Source organism: Rhinoraja longicauda, chromosome 1 (assembly GCF_053455715.1).
Source record: "Rhinoraja longicauda isolate Sanriku21f chromosome 1, sRhiLon1.1, whole genome shotgun sequence".
Taxonomy (NCBI): domain Eukaryota; kingdom Metazoa; phylum Chordata; class Chondrichthyes; order Rajiformes; family Arhynchobatidae; genus Rhinoraja; species Rhinoraja longicauda.
In genome coordinates, this window is record NC_135953.1 from 54,985,839 (window position 1) to 55,000,949 (window position 15,111).

Below are 15,111 nucleotides of genomic sequence, written 5' to 3' on the forward strand. Positions count from 1 at the left end.
AAGGTGTGGTGGACTCTGCAACTCCTGTTGACTGGAGTTGTCAGCTGTCTCTTTTTTTTGTTTAAAGCCTGTTTAATTTTTTTCTAACATTTTTTACAATCAAAATATCAATGCACATATTATACCATCAGATTATAACATGATTGTCCAACAACATAATATAACTGCCAGTGTGCACTCCAGCTACTGCGGTGCCCACCAGTTCAAGAACACCTCAGAATGCCCGTAGACAGTGCATGTTCTCTCTCTCCCCCTGAAAACATGGACACAAATGCATCTTTGCAAAAAAGCAGACAGTAAGCTTGGGAGGGGGTGCCCTTGAATCTGTTGACATTGAATTGTTCATGGCTACATATCTATGGTGCTTATATGGTCATAAGGTCGCAAGTGATAGGAGTAGAATTAGGCCATTCGGCCCACCAAGTCTACTCTGCCATTCAATCATGGCTGATCTATCTCTCCCTCCTAACCCCATTCTGCCTTCTCCTCATAACCTCTGACATCTGTACTAATCAAGAATCTATCTATCTCTGCCTTAAAAATATCCACTGCTTTCCTTTTAGGAATGGTTGAACGACATGACTCCAGAATAGAGCTTAGAGATACAGTTTGGAATAGGCCCTTCAGCCCACCGGTTCCACACCGACCATCGATCACCTGTACACAAGATCTATGACCTACACATTAGAGGCAATTTACAGTAGCCAATTAACTTACAAATCTGCACGTCTTTGGAATGTGAGAGGAAACCGGAGCACCCAGAGAAAACCCATGCCGTCACAGGGAGAACGCACAAACTCCGCACAGACAGTACCCATACTTGGGAATGAACTCAGGTCTCTGGCACTGTGAGGCAGCAGTTCTACCGCTGCGCCACTGTGCCGCCCACAAATTAGAGGATAATTGATTTTACAGTCGTCAGTGCCTGTCTTGGCTTGCAGTCCCTCATGGGTGACGATGAAATCCAAGAGGTGCTTGTGCTTGGATTGATGGCACTGCCATGATTCCTTGTATCTCGGAGGAAATGTTACACTGCGTTATGACGTCTATGTTCCCACATTGTGCCAGGACGAGGGGATTGAGTTGGAATTAGGCTTCGCTATCTCGGCATAACCAATCTCGTTTTAATTAAAATGGCTGCAACCACACGGTGGCACAGCCTAGGAGAGCTGCTGCCTCATAACTCCAGTCCTCTATGTACCATCCTGACCCCTTGTTTTTGTCTGCGTGCAGTTTACATGATCACACGGGTATCGACCAGGTACACTGGTTTCCTTTCCACATGCCAAAATGATACCTAGAGTGGGGGGTGTTAGCTATATGTAACAGCTGGACAGACTTTGATTGTTTTCTCTGGAATGCCTGAGTTTATGGGGAATCCTATTAGAAGTATATAAAATACTGATAGGCATAGATAGGGTAGACAGAATCCTTTTCTCAGGATGTTAAAACTAAATAGCAGAGGGCATAGCTTTAAAGCGAGAGAGGCAAAGTTTAAAAGGAAATGTGCAGGGCGTTATTTTTTTCCTCAGAAGGTGATGAGTGCATAGAGCTTGCTGTTGGGGGTGGTGGCTGAAGCATATAAAAGTGACATTTAAGAGATTTTTGAAGAGGCATATGGATATGCAGGAAGTGGAGGGATATGGATTGTGTGCCGGTCGAAAAGAGATGGCCTTGGCATCATGTTTGGCACAGACATTGTGGGCCGAAGGGCTGTTCTTGTGCTGTACTGTTCTATCTTCTATGCCAATGTCATTCTGGCTAGTAGGCTGATTGGCTACTTTAGATTTTTCTAAGTGTGTAGGTGGGTGAAGCATTTTGGGGGAGTTGAATGGATTTTGGGGAGAACAAAATGTAGAATTAGTACAAATGAGGCTTAATGGTCAGCATACATCCTGTGGGACAAAGAGACTGTTTATATGACTCACACTTATACGAATCACACTTCGTATGATTAACAACACTCGCCAGAAAGGATTCCAATAACAATTCAGTGAGGTTGAGCTAATAGTTAAAAATAAGAGATCTTTTGTTCAAAATCTAATTTATATCTCAACACTCAATTTCTGAAAAATGTATGAAAATATTATCCATCCAGACATGTTTTGAACACCTGCCTAAGCTCTACATACCAAAGTAAAGAGACCTGAACACAGTAATCTGATCTATCGCCCCGAGCTCTGGAAGACGTATGCTGTGCTACTGTAATGAGTGATCTTAATTATTACTCATGCATGGAAGCCTGGTCATTTAAAGCCAAAGAAAACATGCTCAATGTAGATAAATTAATTTGTTGTCTCATCATGCACATTTTTATGGTGGCCTGAATTCACTCCCTAAGCTAGCAAATGGATAATTAGAGCGATACAGTCTTAACGTTTCCTTGCAGTGTTATAAATGTTTGTCTGAAGCACCAAGTCACAAATCAAACGTGAGATGTTTAAGAATCACATCAATTGCATAAGTATCCAAATCGTTGTAATGCATTCTATCAATTGTTTGCTGCTTGAAGTGAGTCTTTCAAACAAAACACACAGCGCCCTCAGCCAACAACTGCAGGGCAGCAAAATAAACATTTATCATTGTCAAACAGAAGCTGCTTTCCCCAATACAGCACGGTAGTTGCACCCTTAAAATAATACAATTAATGAAAGTTCAGCAGAAGTCTTGTGACAGTATGTCTCTCATAAACAAAACACAACTGGGTAGATTGTATTAATCGCAGCACAGATTTCAACCAGGCACCCGCAGCTAGCTGACTGTTCTACAGTGTCAGCGGGACAATTCATTCAGTTTGTGCACTGGAACTCATTGTGCAAGGAGTGTCTATTGTTGGAAGGGGAAAATAACTTCCACCTCCACCAAAACCTCTCTCCACCCTGGGTCCCCATTGGGCACCCATGTAGCATGAGACAGTCTACAGCTTATGAAAGTTTACGACATCAGATTGGGGGGATGGCGATGGGCAAGAGAAGTGGCAGGGAATACATGTGCGGGGTCTTGTGGCCACGGCCCAGATTATTACTGTGGAGGCCAGAAGCTACTCCTGAAAGGGATATTCCCTGCTGTTGTTCTGGAGGGGAAACTGCTTAAAGCAAATGGCCAACTGCTGGAATAAAATGGCAACAGGAACCCCAATTCTTTAGGGCAGCACAGTGGTGCAGCGGTAGAGCTGCTGTCATACAGTGCCAGACACAGGTTCAACCCTGACCAGGGTGCTTTCTGTAAGAAGTTTGTACATTCTCCCTGTGACCCTGTGCGTTTTCTTCAGTGTTCCTGTTTCCTCCCCCATTCTAAAGACGTGCAGGTTTGTAGGTTTTGTAAATTCTCCCTAGTGTGTAGGCTAGAATTAGTTTACAGATTGGTGGATGGCATGGATTTGGTGTTTCCATGCTGTATCTCTAAACTAAATTAAATGCATTATTGGATCCCGATTAGTATATTTAATGAACTTAACGCTTTACTTAACGCTCTACTTGAGCGAGTATTCAACTACTCTAAGTTGATTCCTGGAAAGATAGCTTCAGTTGCACTGTCACTAAAAATAGGGCTCAGTCATACAGCAACACCAGTCAACCACAAACAGAATGCTGAAGGTTAGCCATGTCCCAAACAATTGTCCCGAGCAGGAACAGGCCGCTTCAGCATAAAAACTTTCATAGCACCAACTACCTATAGCAGGGGTGGCCAAACCGCGGCTCGCGAGCTACATGCGGCTCTTTGACCTTTAATATGCGGCTCGTGGAAATATGTTGGCTGAGCTCCTTTTTTCATCACAGTTAATATAAAAGGTAAATAAGAAAAAAATTCAAGCTTTATAATTATTTACTGGGTATGAATTGAGACCCCATTGGAATAAAACGTAAGTTTAATGTTCATGGTTAGTAAAAATATTTAAGTTCATGTCTTGCGGCTCTTTTGTTCATGTCTTGCGGCTCTCAAACATCTGAACTTTATCGTATATGGCTCTTACATTAAGCAAGTTTGGCCACCCCTGACCTATTGGATTGCGTCCAAACTAGCTTTGCAAAATTTTCACCTATCCAATAAAAGCAATGAGGCAAAATTCCACACCATTAACCTTCAGTTCACAAAGCCCAAAACGACAATTACAGAATCGATCCCAGGAGTAAAGTAACCTTTGTATCCTGCAGAGTGCTCGATTATCTTTGGTTGTAACTATCGATGTCAATTCTATCTATTGTTTATCCACCTTTTACTGGATATAATTGGCAAAGTATCAACTGCTTCTTCTGACATTCTGTTCCAACATCCATTGCTGGAAATAGCAGGATATAGACCACGACTAACAGTTCTGGTCAGAAATTAGTCTATAAACTGAATATTTTGAATCCAAGCAGAACATCGGGTACGAGTCATAGTCATACACAGAAACAGGTTTTTAAGCACACCACACACATGCCAACGCCCGTATTAGTTGAACAGAAAATAAAATAAGCTCCATATGATAGTTACATAGTAATTTTTAAGCCAGCTATAAGAATTATGTCAAATGTCAATTGGACACTATTAATGAGATAAACCAAAATCTTGTCTATCCATGTTCTTCAGGGATGCTGCCTGACCCGTTGAGTTACTCGAGCACTTTGCATCTTTTTTTCAGCCAACTGCTGACTTTATATGTCATTCATACATAGCCCACAATAATCCCAAATGACTCTTCACACCAGGATGGGCATAAGAGGACTTGCAAGGCAGGAGAAGGAAGGTGAGAGTTAATAAAAATATTGGTCACGGTAAGTTCTGGAAGAATATTTAACACAGATCACAATTTAAATTATTTATTACTAATGAATATTTGCTTCCACATAACAAATTCAGATGATATTTCCCACAAGGATTCTTCATGGCATTTATTTCTCAGCAGTTTCAATACCCCTACTTGAAGCAAACATGCTGCAAGCAATTGAGAAGATTTCTTAAGTCTTCACTCCAGGAAAGGGATCCTCATTGAAGTTCCTTTCACAAATCCACGATGGATTAGCCATCAGCACTGTCTAATTAATGCTAAACAGGGGGTTCATGGTGCTGACACAGAACACAGGGTTCCCTTGCGCTATATCAATAGATGCAGGAGGAGGCCATTCGAGCCAGCACCGCCATTCAATGTGATCATGGCTGATCATTCTCAATCAGTACCCCGTTCCTGCCTTCTCCCCATACCCCCTGACTCCGCTATCCTTAAGAGCTCTATCTAGCTCTCTCTTGAATGCATTCAGAGAATTGGCCTCCACTGCCTTCTGAGGTGGCAATATCCAAGAAAAGATATTTAAAGATGAAGATGCAAAATCTTATCTCTATAAACCACATTATATTTCAGCAACAATGTTATCTGAGGCCATTTTCTTTTACTTTAATAAGACCAATAATAAACATAATCATTTGTGTTTTTGAAAGAATTGAATGCAAATAAACTCTTCCCACCTCAAGGATGTGTTCTGCTTGTTGCTCCCGGTCTAGTTTCCGTGACGTTGTTGTAATCAATCCTGCAAACCCAAACAAATTTATTATAAAATCTCTAAAAAAGTAAAATATGAAATCCCAAATATTAATGTTCATGATAACTTATTCGAAAGATTAATAAAATAGATGAATTTGATATTTTAATGTGAGATTTCTATTGAGAAATAATTCAATAATACTGCTGAAAAGGCACATTAACACAATATTCAACAGCATAATGTGCTATGATTAAGTTGCTTTAATCACCAATAATGCCATGATATACTTCATTCATGCCAGCATTCAGTTTATGCACTGAATTGTTAGCAATGCTTCCAAAACATTTTCTCATTTTGTGTTGGTGTGAAATTATAAGCAGTGCACACATTACATTTTTGGTAGTCAAGGCTACCGGCCAGAAATATCATGCCAAGAGTATTGTTAAAATTAATCTGCTGAACATCAGTACATAAAGTGAGATACAATGTCACACAGGTAACATTACCAGACCAGTCAGTATCGAGTGGCCTAGACTATTCATCTGGAAGCACAAGGGTTTAAATTCAAATAATGAAATAAAAATGTAGATTCTGTAATGGTGCCCACAAAACTGCTGGGTTGTCCAATGTACACAACTGGATTACTAATGTATTTTAAAGAAATTGCGGTCCTTCTAGCATCTGTCCAATGTTTGCTTCAGAACTGAACAATGTGGTTAATTCAACTGCTTTCTGAACTGGCCAAACATTCCCCACTTCAAGAGCAATTAGAAATGGATGATAAACATTGCATTTACCCATGATACCAAGTATGTATTGAGAATAAAAGTAATGTTTTTCTAAAATTACGGTGCTACATTTTTCCAGAATTGTTTTGAAGAGCAATCTGTTACTCTTACGATTATTCTTATGTGTTAATTTTGATGTACAACTGAGATATGTACAACTGAGACATGTTATCCAGTTCACAAACTCCTTCATTTTCATACAGACGCGATGTAGAGCAGGGGTGTCAAACTACCAACCCGCGGTCCGCATCCGGCCCGCGAAGGGGTCCAATCCGGCCCGCGGGATGATTTGGCAAAAAGAAATGCGCTGTTAGATTATACACAGAGAGTGAGCTACTTGTCCGCTTAAACTCGCAGGAAATATGGATTTTGCACAGAAAGAAAATGCAAGTCGGATCTGCAGCTGTCACCTCCCCACTCTCCAGCTCCCGGGGGCGAGTGGAAGCTCCCGCCATTTCTGGCCATGCGGTGACGCGGGCGGGAAGGGGCCGGCGCTGGGGAAGGTGGGGAGTCTCAGCGTTGTGGACACCGGGAAGTGCCTGGGCTGCCGCCACAGAGACCGCCACCATGTACCTGAGACCCTGGTGAGTGCGTGAATAGAGGCTGGTGGGAAGTCGCCGCACTGTGAATGGGGCCACAGCCAGCGATCCAAAATCTGAGCTGCTCTCCAGGTGGGGGCTCTGGGTTTGGGGTTAAGGTTAGGTGGGGTGTGAAGACGTGCAGGTAGTTATGCGAGAATAGGGAAGAGAAAGGAGAAGGTGGTGGTAAAAAAAAGGGGAGGGGAAGCAGATGAGGGAATGGAGGGTTTTTAGGGATGAGGAAGGGAAGAGAGGGTGTCGAGGGAGGGTAGTGGGGGAGTAGGTGGTAAAGAAAGGAAGTAGGGAGGGAGGGGGTGAGGAAGGGAGCAGATGAGAGAAGGAATGGTGTTTAGGGATGAGGGAAGGTAGGGGATTTAGGGACCAGGTAAGGAAAGAGAGCGGATGAAGTAAGGGAGGGTAGTGGGGGAGTAGTTGGAAGGAAGGAAGTGGGGATGAGAGAAGGGATAGGCGGAGGAAAGGGAGAGGGCAAGTGAGGGAGAAGGTGAGGGTAGAAAAGGACATGACAGGTGAGGAGAGAGGATGTGAGGGGAAGGAAGAAAGACATGAGAAGGATGGGGAGTGGGGCCTTCATGTGAGATGATGGACAGACCATCTTTCACCATGCCAGGTAGCTGCTGTTTGGCTGTTCACCCAGCCAGCCCATTGTGGGCAAAACATAAACACTGTAGGAAGACTATAATTCAGAGGAACAGAATCAGGCCATTTAGCCCATCAAGTCTATTTTGCCATTCAACCATGGCTGATCTATTTTCTCTCTCAACCACATTCTATTGTCTTCTTTCTCCCTGTAACCTAATCTAGACCTATCAATCTCTGCCTCAAAAATACCCAATGTCTTGGCTTCCATCACTGTCTGTAGCAATGAATTCCACAGATTCACCACCCATTCCTCCTCATCACCATTTTGAATGTATGACCTTTTATTCTGATGCTGTGACCTAGACTCCCCTATTACTGGAAACATTATTTCCACATCCATTCTATCTAGGGCCTAGATACCAATCATAAAAGTAATGCTTGCTAGGCAATATTCTTCATAAGAAACTAAATTCATAAAGTGAAACACTTTGTAGTTAAAGCAGAGACTGAGACACATGAGAGCAGGATGAAAAGGCAACGAAAACTGTGGGGCGTGCACAACTGATGCGGCCCGCATGAAGTTGCATTTTGCACATTCCGGCCCGTGACCTAAAATGAGTTTGACACCCCTGATGTAGAGGCCAACATTTTCAAATAGGTCATTAGTGCTTGTGATATTCCATTGTCAAAGCAAATGATTGTTGAGGGCAGTATCCAGCAGCAGCAAAGACAGAATAAACGGTCGTTTCAGCGCAAATGGCAAATACGTAAAAAATTTAAACCGTTCACTAAGATTCTTTACGCTCTGCTCATACGCAGATATCAAGGTATAATTTAACCAAATGACTAAAATAGCAGACGGATAAGTCTGTTGCCATTCTGACTTAGACAAAAACATTCAGAATAAAACTCAAGGACGGAACCTCTTCCAGTGACATATTAAATGCTAATTTTATGCAATTTACTTTTATGCTGGTCTTCACAATTCAAATACTTTGCATAAAACACAAAATCTTTGCAGATGAACCATCAGAAAACAGTACAGTTTGCCTTTTCATGTATTTGGATGCATCAGATGTGCAAACAGATTGCATAATTAAAACTATGTAAAACAGCACAAAAGTATTTTAAATAAGTTTGTCCAGATATGTCTGAAAATAGCTGTCACACTTGGAGACCAAGTCCTCTTCACAAGCATCCTATTCTGTGGGTGGTTATTTTAATATTAGATTAAAAATTCACAAATTCACCGTCTATAGTGCAGCTGTTTGCTGTATTGCTTGGTAACACTGTTTCAATGCAATGTAATCATTTATTATACTTTAAAATCAATAACAAACAAACATCAGCTTCTAAAGCTGTTTAAAGCTATACATCCAAAACCATTAAACTATGTGTCTAGTTCTATTATGTGCGAATTCATGCACATTGTAATTATGCTGAATGAAAGACACTGGCACTTGTTAGCAACTATTAATCCATGGCTTCACATTCCACTGATGCAAATTAAAATAAGGCACTAGACAGTCTGGGCTGACGAGGGGCCCATTTTGGGGAACATTGGTGACACAAATTTGTTTTCAGAAGAAAATTAATGGTGGAAAACCAGAATCATTTTTTTTAATGGGAAAGAAATACAAAACGCTCCCTTTTTAATGGCATGTTTACAAATAGATGACTACCGTAATGACTTCTGAAAATAGTTATAATTTTTGAAGATTAATTGAATGCTGGTGGAATTAAGCATCTTGAAAAATAATTCTTCCCCTGTTGTTAGGTTCTGCATGAATTGAATTAATATTTGCTCTCTCTCCCTCCCATGTTCATTGCAGCAGTATGCAGCAAATGTGTATTTATTCAGTTAAAAAAACAAAACTCTTTATGCATTTATATTAACCCAAAACCAGCCACACAACATATTCCAGAATATAGCTGATTTTTAAGCTTCCTGAGAGGCAGCATTTCATTAAATGAACCGGCTGCTAAAACAAAAGCAGTGAAACATGTGTGTCTATGAAAAAAACTGTAGTTAAGGTGTCAACTACACAAGGCACTGCAGAAAAGATCTCCATCTCCTAAAATGCAGGATTAAAAAGGTTGGCGAGAATGAGGTACACAATGGTCTGAAGAAGGGTCTCGACCCGAAACATCGCCCATTCCTTCTCTCCTGAGATGCTGCCTGACCGGCTGAGTTACTCCAGCATTTTGTGAATACCTTCAATTTGTACCAGCATCTGCAGTTATTTTCTTACACTATAGGTACATGATGGTGGTCTGCCATTCACAAGCCTGTTTACGCACGGTTTGCCCTGTGATTGACAATTCCAGTAATGAGGGTAAACTCCAGTAATCAAAGAGGATGTGTGCAAAACAATGTAAATATGAAGTTTCGATGCAGCAGATGCAGTTAACAGATTTCTGAAGGTTTTGGCAAGTTATGGAATTAAATTTAATTCTGACAACTGCACTAAAGAAAATAATGAGCAGCAAGGTAAAAAAAACTGGAAGCAAAATTAGAGTAATTATTTTCATTGTCAGGATCATGCTGAAAACCAGTTGTAAAATAAGAAATATAAAATTGACTACACTGCCAAAATAGCAAAGCATTAACTCCACAAATGTTATACCAAGGAATTATTGGAGAATTTCTAATCAATTTTGGTCACTGCACTTCAGAGGTATCAGAAAGCTTGTACAGGGCAGCAACAAGGGTGATGCAAATGTTTTAGGATGAGCTGTAAGGGATATCAAGAGAAGATGGACTTGATAATGATTGTGCAGGAAGGAACTGCAGATGCTGGTTTACACCGAAGATAGACACAAAAAGCCGGAGTAACTCAGCGAGTCATGCACCATCTGTGGAGAAAAGGAATAGATGCGTTTTTGGTCGAGACCCTTCTTCAGAGTTCAGTGCCCTTGGAGATCATTACAAGCGGCTGCTGGATTTTTCCCTACTGTTATTTTGCCAAAAGAGTTTACTTTTCTGCTTGTCAATTTCCAAACAAACTTTTAGTTGGTTTCTAGTTCCCTGTAGAACACATTCCAACCAATTCAGCCTGTACAACACAAAAACTGTTCCCTCGTTTATCAATGGTGTTATATCCAATTCACATCATGAAAGCACCCATTGTAGCAGAACTGCCTGTAAGCCAAATCCAGAACATTACACCATGCTAAGCCACGCTGGTAGCACCAGGAAGGGCGAAAAATTACATCAACTATATTGCAAATTAAAACAATTAAGTAAAATAGTTAGCCAGTTAAATGAGTAATCCAATATGTAAAATATCAAAATTGTTGGGCATCATTCAAATTGGAATTTGGACTGCGATCTAGCATGAGAGGATTATAATTTTTAGTTCAGTTTAGTTTAGAGACACAGCACGGAAACAGGCCCTTCGGCCCACCGAGTCTCCACTGACCAGCAAGCCCCGCACACTTACACTATCCGACACACATTAGAAACAATTTACATTTATACCAAGCCAATTATCCTGCAAGCCTGTGCGTCTTTGGAGTAGGGGAAGAAACCGAAGATCTCGGAGAAAACCCACGCAGGTCCCAGAGAGAACGTACAAACTCCGTATAGACAGCACCCGTAGTCGGGATCGAACCCGGGTCTCTGGCGCTGCGAGGCAGTAGCTCTACTGCTGCGCCACCGTGCTGCCCTCATGGGAGGTTAGAGACTTATTTGACTCTCCCTCATTATTAATGTTTTATTTTCAAACATATGGGCAATAGGATCAGATTCAAGATTACATGCAGCTTGCAAACTGATCCACTTCTCAGTTAATTGGAAGAATGTTCACAACATGAGATGCAATAATGGCCAGAGATAGAACCAGTACTTATGGTTCTGTCAGTCTCGCAAATTGTGAGGAAAAACTAATAAACTCTGAGCAATAACATTACAATAACAAGTTCCAGCTCTTTCAAATTCAGATTAAGGATTGAATCACAAAAGACTGACAGTTAGAAGATCAACTTTGTCCATAGGTTGTCTCGAGAAATCAAGGCTGAAACAATCTGAGCAAACAAATGCTGGAAATCTAAAATAAAAACAGAAATGGCTGTAAGAACTCAGCAGGTCAACCCACATTATCTAGGAGAGGAAACGAGTCCACATAAAGTTGACTGTTTTCCTCCCCACTGATGCTACTTGACCTGCCGAATGTTTCCAGCATTTTCTGAATTGCCATTGAAATGAATTATGTAAAAATGGAAATTATTTGCAGCTATATGTGTAAGAAGCAACATTATGAAACTAGGCACTGAATCCAACTAAACAGCTACTACAGCTGTCTGCAATTACCATTGTGTATAATCAATCAGCCATTTATTCACATAAAACTTCAATGCGATCACTGAGAGGTAGAAATAATGGTGTTTTATTATCGCCATCTGTTAAACTAGGTTTATCCATCAACATAACAACAAACATAACCCAGAAGCTCAGTCTAGTAAATTACTCAGTAGACTGCAGCAAAAAAATTGGTTAGATTAGCAAGGAATACTGAAGGGAGAACCAAAATTAACCATCTGGATTTGCTCTCTCAACAATATGGGCATTTTGTACCAGCAATAGAGACAATTCTTCAATAGAGCAAACAATCAATTCTGCACAATCACAAACTGGTGAATCTTCATTGACTGCCAAGACACTCCCTCGAACTAAAACCATTATAATCTATCTGGTTATACCTGATGTGTAGGAAAGAACTGCAGATGCTGGTTTAAATCAAAGGTAGACACAAAATGCTGGCCTTTCCTGCAGTGCTCAGGAGTGAAATGCCCCTGTAGTTATTGCAGTCACTGCGATTTCCCTTGTTCTTGTGCAACGTGATGATGTTGGCGTTACGCATGCCTTGAGGGACCCCAGAGCAGGAGAAAGGAGTGTAGGTATGGTAAGAGTTGATGGTTTCCGTGCTTGAGGAGTTCAGCAGATTTGCCATCCTGCCCAGGAGCCTTCCTCACTGCGAGACGATTGATGGATTTATCCAGTTCATGCAACGATGGTTCATCATCGAGCTCACTCATCACTGGCATCTGAGGGAGATCATCAAGAGCTGCAGTGGAGATGTCTTCCTCGCATGAGTATAGCTGAAAGTAGTGTTCGACCCAGCGATCCAGCTGCTTCGTTTTGTCAGTGATGGTGGTGCCTTCTGCGGACTTCAAAGGAACAATCTTGCAAACGGATGGGCCTATTGCTCGGTTTATGCCATTATACACGGCACGCAGGTTTCCACAGTTGCTTGCAGCTTGGATTTCTTCGCACAATTCATTCCAGTATCTGTTCGCATAGTAACTTGCTTCTCCCTGTGTGGATGCTTTTGCAAGCCTCAGGTCTGCTTGCGTGCTGAGGTCAATAGTCAATCAATAGTCAATAGTCAATAGTCGTTTATTTGTTACATACACATAAATGTGTAGTAAAATGAAACATTACCCGCAGTTGAACAATAAGACCAATAAGATTAATCAATAAATATGCAATAACACATACAATCACAACTAACACCAAACAAAAAGAAACATCCATCACAGTGAGTCTCCTCCAGTCCCTCCTCACTGTGATGGAAGGCCAGAATGTCTTTTTCTCTTCCCTGCCGTCTTGTCCCGCGGTCAGGCTGTTGGAGTTGCCACGTCGGGGCGGTCGGGGCTCCCGATATTGAAGCCCCCGCTGGGCGGTGCATCATGTACAATGTGCGCAGAGCGCTTAGCTTCGATGATTAGCAACATTTCATTGGAGTAAGCCTCAATCCAGTCTGTATTCTTGCGCTTTACTTTTCTGTAGGCAAATGAAGCTGCATTGTAAATGACCGTTTAAGGATTTTCATGCCTCGTTTGTGTCCCCTTGAGAGTCCAGGGTTGGGAGTGTTTGAGTTAGCAGTTTTGAGAAATGCTGATGTTCATCCACATTGTTGGAGATCTTGACCAATTAGAAATGTATTAATTGCTATTCAACATATTCTTTAGTCGCATCTCTTAAAAAAATCTTTCTCTTTACAAAATTTGAAACATTATGCTGAAGGACCTGTTGTTCACTTCTAACAGAAATCGTAATAACTGATTCAGGTAGGATTGCCGGGTGGGTGCATGATCAATGATCAATCCCAGCTTCTTCCCTAGATTCCCGCCTTCACAAAATGTACCAATTTACTAGAACAGCTAGATCCCACCTTAACAAAAGCAGGCCTTCAGATGATGGATTCATCCCACATCATATCAAAAAACTACAAAAATCACTGGTGTACGCTCTGGCTGTAGTACCAAAGGTTTGCACTCCAGAACCTGCTGAACGTCCAATATATTGACAAGTTCAATAGTGTTTCCACCCATCATCAGTGTGGAAAGATACCCAAGTATTATGTCCTGTCCTGGTTTTGTCGACCATCCAATTAGCTTGCCCACAATCATCCCCGGTGATGCCAAGTGCCACCAAGTGACATTTACGCACTAATGACCACTCGCTGATGCCCATTTTTGAATTCACAGGATCGCTTAGTCTAGTTTTTGTTTAGCTTATTGTCACTGTACAATGAAAAACTTTTGTTTGCACGCCATCCGAAGACTATGCATGATTACAACCAAGCCATTCACAGTGCACAGCTAAAGGAAAAAGGGCACAATATTTACTACAAGATAAAGGTCCAACTAAATATAGTTCATAGGTCTCCAATGAGGTAGATGGAAGGTCAGGACTGCATTTTAGCTGATGAGAGGGCCATTCAGTTGCCTGATAACAGCTGGGAAGAAACTGTACTAGAATCTGGTATGCGTTTTCAAACTTCGGTTCCTCTTCCCTGATGGGCGAGGGGAGAAGGAGGAGTGATGGGTTAGGACAACTCCTTCATAATGCTGGTGGCTTTGCCGAGGTAATGTGAAATGTAGGTGCAATCAATGCGTGATGGTCTAGGCTTCGTCCACAACTCTGCAATTTCTTGCACTCTTGGATGGAACTTTTCCCAAATCAGCCTGTGATGCATTGCTGGTTTAATGTGCATTTCCCACTGCAAGACAATTTCTAAGCCAATCATACTAATTTGCACCAATAATGTTTGCCGAATTGAATGAAACTTTTTAGAGTAAACAAATTAGTAATTATAATCATTTTTAATGTATCCCATAAGGAAATAAATTACAGGTTAAAGTAGTATTTTTTCCATCATGAATGTAAAGTTCATAAGTTCATAAGTGATAGGAGCAGAATTAGGCCATTCGGCCCATTGTGACCTGATCCTTTACAGGTCATAATTTTGGACATAAAATTATATTTTTGTAATTATCATTACAGCTTGATAGTGCTTCTCGTGGGTTTTATAACCGAGGTTAGTCATCATCAATTTCCATTAACCTAGATATAACACAGAGATTTCACCCTTAGTTTTAGTTCAAAAAATTAAAGGCTGCAAACACAGAAGCATTTTGTGGATTCTGAATATTAGAGCAGCATTCGGATTGGCATACATGAAGTTTTTTTTGGTAGTAAAGGATTAGATGTTTAATGTCTACAGCCTAAGGTTTTTAACACATCATTAAAAATAACTGCCCTGTGGAAGGAATCTAATTTTTAATGACCTCTGGAAAAAGCTATTTTTTGTTTCTTTGTAGTTTGGAATTCCAACAGACAGTGCTGTTACTATGGTGCAGCCAGTAAATAGTTACAGCAACTAAATTCTGGCAAAA

General features: G+C 41.1%; 1 protein-coding gene across 8 annotated transcripts in view; it reads right to left on the bottom strand.

The window, feature by feature from the left end:
- The window catches only part of fat1a (FAT atypical cadherin 1a), a 185,649-nt gene that overhangs the window by 80,965 nt on the left and 89,573 nt on the right, over nt 1-15,111 (bottom strand). For all 8 annotated transcript variants that reach the window (XM_078397687.1, XM_078397679.1, XM_078397661.1 and 5 more), the window contains exon 4: nt 5,446-5,507. In XM_078397687.1, coding sequence (XP_078253813.1) covers nt 5,446-5,507 — 62 coding nt within the window. The remainder of the gene's footprint in view (nt 1-5,445; nt 5,508-15,111) is intronic.